Here is a 6,799-nt window from a genome sequence, read left to right as displayed (position 1 = left end):
TCTTCTTTAGTAGCGGAGGTTAAAGAACATCAGTATAAAGATCCTATGCTAGTCCATTATAGAGATATAGCTCCTCAAAAGAAGGAGACACTATTTGTGATTTCTGGAGACAGAATTCTTATATGTCGAGGCAGATTGTGTGTTCCTGGTATTGCAGGGTTACGTTGCCAGATTATGGGTGAGGCTCATTATTCCCGTTACTCCATTTGACGACGAAGATGTATCATGATATCAGGAAAGTTTACTGCTGGGATAGGATGAAGAAAGATATAGCCGAGTTCGTAGCTAAGCGCCCTAATTGTCAGCAGGTTAAGATTGAGCATCCGAAGCCTGATAGGTTATTGCAAGCTATTGATATTCCGACTTGTAAATGGGAAGCGATTAATATGGATTTCATTATAGGCTTGCCCCGTTCTCAGCGAAAGTTCGATTCCATATGGGTGATTATTGAAAGACTTACAAAATCAGCCCATTTTCTGCTTGTCAAGACTACTTATTCAGCAGAGGATTATACGAAGTTATACATTAAGGAGATAGTATGACTTCATGGTTGTCCAGTATCTATTATCTCGGATAGGGGTGCACAATTCACAGCTAACTTCTGGAAGTCTTTCCATAAGGGATTGGGGACACAGGAAAGTCTTAGTACATCATTCCATCCCTAGACAGACAGACAAGCTGAGCATACGATTCAGATGCTCGAGGATATGTTTACCAGCATATGTGATAGACTTCAGAGGTAGCTGGGATGATCATTTGTCGCTTATCGAGTTTGCGTATAATAATAGCTACCATTCCAATATTCAGATGGCTCCGTATAAAGCCCTATATGGATGGAAGTGCAGATCACCTATCAGATGGTTTGAGGTTGGGAAATCTAAGCTGATAGGACCATATTTGATTCAGCAAGCAGTTGAGAAGGTTAAGCTCATTCAGGAAAGGTTATTGGTTGCTCAGATTGACTACGAGACTTGGAGTTTCAGGTAGATGATTGGGTAATCCTGAAGGTATCGCAAATAAAGGGTGTTATGAGATTTGGTAAGAAGGGCAAGCTTAGCCCTCAATACATTGGGCCTTACAGGATTGTGCGCCGAGTAGGCCAAGAGGCTTACGAGTTAGATCTACCTTCAGACATGGAGTCTGTATGTAACACTCTATAAATTTGAGTTAAGTATGAAAACGTCTTGGAGAGTCAGGACTTCACTATTTTTGTTAATGTAAAATACGGCCCGTATTTTGAAATATGGTCCGTATTTCTGGGCGTATTTCACCACCTCCCTACGTTGCTCACTGTTTCTGTTAATGTAAAATACGGCCACAGAATACTGGCCATATTTTGAAATACGGTCCGTATTTCTTGGCTATTTCACCACCTCCCTACATTGCTCACTGTTTCTTTTAATGTAAAATATGGCCACAGACTACGACCCGTATTTCTAGGTGTATTTCACCCGCCTCCAGCAGTGTGTATATAAAGCGAGGTTCAGTTAATTTTATCACTTATTCATATTCTCATAAACCCTAAGGACGAAAATCTTTCCTCCAATTCTTCAAACATTAAGGTAAGAACATAACAACAACAACCCAGTGAAATCCCACATCGTAGGGTCTGGTAAGGTAAGAACATCCTTAACATTATTAATCAATCCAAGTATTAAACCCATGATTCTTAACATAATTCTTGAATGAAAAACCTAGGGTTGCAAGGTAATGTTTCTCAAAGTGACTCAAACTAGGGTTTTGGGTGTTCTTCGTTGTAAAAGTGAATTGTTGAATTACATAAGGCTTAATTAAGGTATGTCTCTTTTGAAAACCTTATTTTAGATGTGTGTCTCCTTTTCAAAAGTTATTTATTGAATAAAAAGGTGAACTTTTCATACTTTAAAACCCTATTTCATGCTTTGATTGTGGTTGGTGTGCGTGAGGGGACAAGCCCACATTAAACCTTGATTGTATTATACTCTATATAGGTATACGTAATTCTAATCGTTTTCCTCTATAAGAGATGATTACCAATAATGTCTAAGGGTTGGTAGTGGTGTTTTATGATGAATTATGACAATTGAACCTTGTTTAAGGAAGTGGAAGCGGTTTCAAGATTATCAATGAAACGATGTATCTTTGTAATGACATGATCAACTTAAATGTTAATTGAGAGTCCGTGACTTTTGTAGCACAAAAAAAAAAGTTGAGCCAAACTAGCACAAAAAAAAAATATTACTAGGTTTCACTCACTAAATTAGTGCGTGAAAGGACCAAACTGCAAAAATGCAAATTAGGCCTTTCACGTGCGTGAAGGAAGTCTTCTGTTTTTTTTTTTTTTTGTGTTACCTTTCAAATCACTTTTTTTCCATACTTTGAGCAAAGATTAGTCATGTTTCAAAACCCCAAAATATAAATATTTTATATAAAACTTAATATCTTTTTTTGCGTACAATAATGTCGGCTCATTACATCAAGTCCACCTAAACGTTTGGATCGTCGTTTTAGGGGTTCTAAAGTGCCCCGAAGTAAGTTTTGAAACTTGTCATATTTATAAGGTTTTGATTTAAGTGTTTTATTATATTTGAATGTACAAATATAAATATTTGATTTAATAATAATTCATCCAATACGAGAGGTTTATACTAATTAAAAAATAATTCATTCCATTTAATTACAATACTAATTCGAAGCAATACAATAATAAATTACAATAACAATACAATCTTCAAGTTCGAGAGGCTCTATTACTTCGAGACGTACTTGTACTACCACGGCCTTGTTGCCCACATGAACGCTTGTCATGACCATATTGCTTACATGTAGAGCACTTGCGAGAGTAAGTTCTTTCACTAACATCCATTTGATTGGGTCTACGACTCCGTGAGTTAATGCCCAATTTCCTGATGTAATCCTTGTTAGCAACCATAAAAAATGGCTCGTTTGGCCAATAAGCTTCATTACCAAGTGGGACCTTGTATTCCCCCGCCACATAACTTGTTACCATTTTTCTCATTCTCTCGAAGTACTTGACAGCATGAGAACACGGCATGTGGTACGTTTGCCACTTACCACAAGTGCATGTTCTTTTTGCCTCATAAACGGTATGCACGTTTCCATCCTTACCGTTGTAATAACTCGTCCTAACTTCATACACATGTTGAATTGGGTCATACTCGGTCATTTGGTGATGCTCACATTTATTTCTATAATGCTCCATATTTTTTAAGGGCTTTGGCATCCATGTCCCGCCGTCGGCTAATATCGCTCTGGCCTGCCTTGTCCTAACAACAAATCGCTCCACAACCTGTTTGAAAGTCATTCTACCCATTGCGGTGACAGGTAGTCCTCGAGCAGATTTTAGCAAGCCATTGAAAGACTTTGAGCTGTTTATTGTGAGCATGCCTCATCTTTTGCCTCCATCAGCATGAAGCGTCCATTTTTCAACTTAGAGTTTCATCAACCAAACGTATGCGGCTTCACTCACTGCCCTGATCAGATCCATTTTTGCAGCCTATTTTCGTTGTTGATGCTCCATTGCAGCCCCCCACATCAATTTGTTTAGAGTGCCATTGTGAAACGTTGATTGCAAATTTGCCTTCAAGTGCCTTAAACAATAGCGATGGTAAACAAAGGGAGGCTGCCACCTCGGTAAATTATCCATATTGTGCAATGTGCCTTTATGACGATCCGACAGCACGCATATGCTGGTACGATACTTAATAACATGAGTTTTCAAATGGGTCAAAAAGATCCCCCATGTGTCGTTGCTCTCGTTAGCGGAAATTACGAAAGCAAGAGGAAATATTGACCCATTGGCATCCATTCCTACTGCAATTAGGAGCTTGATGTCGTAGGCACCATATACATGCGTACCATCTATGGATATCACTGGTCGGCAGTGAGCAAAACCATCAATGCATGGTTTGAATGTCCAAAATACGAAGTTGAAGATTTTACCCTCTATAAGCCGCCACTCTACAACAGTACCATTATTAAAATGTTGTAGAGCTGCCATATACCTTGGGAGCGATTGAAAAGAAGTATGCCAATTTCCAAAGACCATCTGAAAAGCGCGTTTACGCCCGAGAAATCCCTTTCTGTTGCTTATAGTTTTACTATATACGGTTTGAACGTTTCGAATACAATCTTTGATGGGGTACCTGCACAAGTTTAAACAAACAACATTTAGTAATGATCTTTCAATTGATATAAGACATATAATGTACTAGGTAGGATAAGTTACCTTGGCGCTTCGGAAATGTCTTTAAGTAACACTTGAGCAATCATGTTTGTATCTAAATTATAATGATCTGCTCGATTTTCTTCCATATCACAAGTGTCTTTCGCGGAATTTTGTGATAGCCCACATATCATCAGGCTTAACAATTCCCCGAAGCAACCACTCATAGCCTTGATACCGTCGTCTACAAACTAGCCTCCATATCTTTGTGTTTGACTGATCAACCTTAAACTCCCTCATGTCCTTAAAACAATAAATTTGGACAGCCCGTTGCAACGCCTTTTTGGATGCGAACAACATTCCCTTTGCAAGGTAGCATCGATCTTTGTTGAGATCCTTTGGTTCAATCCAGGTTTTTAGGCGACTATCATCATCTTCTCTTGTGAATACAAATGCATCATCACGACCCTGCAGGCTGTCAAGATAAGGGATATTGTTAGAATTCCACTGAATTGGGCTTTCAGAAGTTGGGTTTTCAGCCATCGGTGGTAGTACGTGCTGGTGCATTGGTTCTTGTTGGTTTTGGCTTTGAGGAATATTGTTGGTCATACCAACTTGAACATCATCATCATCTTCATCATCGGTTACCTCTGCATTATTAGCTATTTCTTCGTCATCACTTGATGATGACTCATAATAATTAGGAAAATCTTCATTATCAAGTGCATTCATCCTCCTACACGAAAAGTAATATATATACAGATAATTTAATATCAAGGTGATGAACTTACTATTGTTCAAAAGCATTGTCATGGTGTGGAGAACGATCAACTCCACCGAACTGAGAGGATTGACCAACATCCGTATTTGGTACCACTGGCGAGTTTTGAGAATAGTTCCTATAAAGATTTGAAAACTGGTTATTTACCAATTCATACAACAAACACGTGCTACTACACATAATAATAACATGAAAAATCCATATTTACCAATTTTCATTGTAAGCTTGATTAAATTGCTGGCTTAGATTTTTCAGCAGCACTTGACCACTCAAAATGTCTCCATAAGAAGTAAAGTCCCCATAAGTGTTACCATGAATAGGCTGGACTTGAGGGACTTTTTCTCGAGGCATCTTTTCAACTTACATCTCAAGAACATTAATGAATACTAAATCACGATATTCTTCCGGCGATCCCAAATAATCACTCAAAGATTGATCATCGTTGATGTTGTGCATGCCATAACGCATTACACCGTTTGATATTGTTTGTGGATATCTTCCAGTTAGTGAGATTCCAAACTCAGTGGGTGTAGTTTTCATTCTTTTGTGCATGTAACTGACTAGTGTTTCATAATGTAAAGTTGTTGGAAATTTAACATGGGCTTTTGGTTTGATACTATAACGAATGGAGTAATTGTCCTCGACGATATCTCCATCCCAAAATAGTGAAACCTTAACAGTTGAAGCATTTTGAGACATTTTTTCTATGAAGTTTGATTTTTTTTTTTGAATGACTTGTAAGACTTACACTTATGAAGTTGATGCGTTTTTCACTCGTCAAGCCTTCAAGTTAAATAGACCACTTAAAATTGTAATGCGTGGTGTGTTGTCAAATCAACACTTACATTGCGCATTAAAATGGTGCGCAATACAAGTCGTGTTAAAACGGTCAAATAATGCAGCAATGTATTGTCAAATCAAGCCTTTATGTGTCATAGATTTCTGAAATTGTCATGCGTGGTGTGTTGTCAAATCAACACTTACATTGCGCATTAAAATGGTGCGCAATACAAGTCGTGTTAAAACGATCAAATAATGCAGCAACGTATTGTCAAATCAAGCCTTTATGTGTCATAGATACCTGAAAGTGGGATATTCCCTTTCACACACGAATTTAGTGCGTGAAAGAAGTAAACCCTTTCACGCACAGTTTCTATGCGTGAAAGGTTAGGTTTTTCCCCCGTCCCTGAAAGGTTAACTTTTTCACTTTCACGCACAGATTTAATAGGTTACTTTTTTTTAACCTATTAAAATCACGTTATTTCCATACGTCGCACGAATTATTATTAAGATAACTAATTATCATTAAGAAAATAATAACATAGAATGTACATTTTATTTACAACATTCACAATCTCAGGTCCCACAAGTGGGAGCCTTTAGAGTTCGGCTAGGCCGAAGGCTAACCCCACCACCACCACCATCATCTCATCCCCCTTCCTTCTCTTAATATGTACATGCTCTATTGCATGATCATCCGTACTTCCCTTCTTTCCCTTCTTTCGACCCGGACCCGGTTCATAACATGCTTTCTATGGGAAATGACGGTGGGCGGTGGGGCCGGTTCATAACATGGCTCCTCATCAATCTCATCAGGAGATGGGTCCACAGGCGCAGAGGAATGAACCTGAAATAACATATAAACAATTTAATTTAGATTTATTCTAAAATGAACCTGAAATAAACTAATAATTAATAATTTATTTTATTTTATTGTAAAAATCAAACCTGTGTGTCGACGGCCTCCTGAGATGCCTGGTGAGAGGGCTCCTGAGCTGGCTCTTCAACGGTCTCTTGAGTGGGCCCCGGTACAGGAGATGGGTCCACAGGCGTAGAAGAATGAACCTAAAATA

The 6,799-nt window shown here is 38.4% G+C and overlaps 1 protein-coding gene across 1 annotated transcript; it reads left to right on the top strand.

The window, feature by feature from the left end:
* The first annotated feature begins 218 nt into the window (after window positions 1-218).
* Window positions 219-987, top strand: LOC132628381 (uncharacterized). The gene is made up of 2 exons (XM_060344166.1): window positions 219-440; window positions 808-987. The coding sequence occupies exons 1-2, from the start codon at window positions 219-221 to the stop codon at window positions 985-987; spliced, it is 402 nt and encodes a 133-aa protein (XP_060200149.1).
* The last annotated feature ends 5,812 nt before the right edge of the window (window positions 988-6,799 follow it).

Source organism: Lycium barbarum, chromosome 2 (genome assembly GCF_019175385.1).
Source record: "Lycium barbarum isolate Lr01 chromosome 2, ASM1917538v2, whole genome shotgun sequence".
In the NCBI taxonomy this organism is placed as follows: domain Eukaryota; kingdom Viridiplantae; phylum Streptophyta; class Magnoliopsida; order Solanales; family Solanaceae; genus Lycium; species Lycium barbarum.
This window is presented reverse-complemented; position numbering and strand designations above follow the sequence as displayed.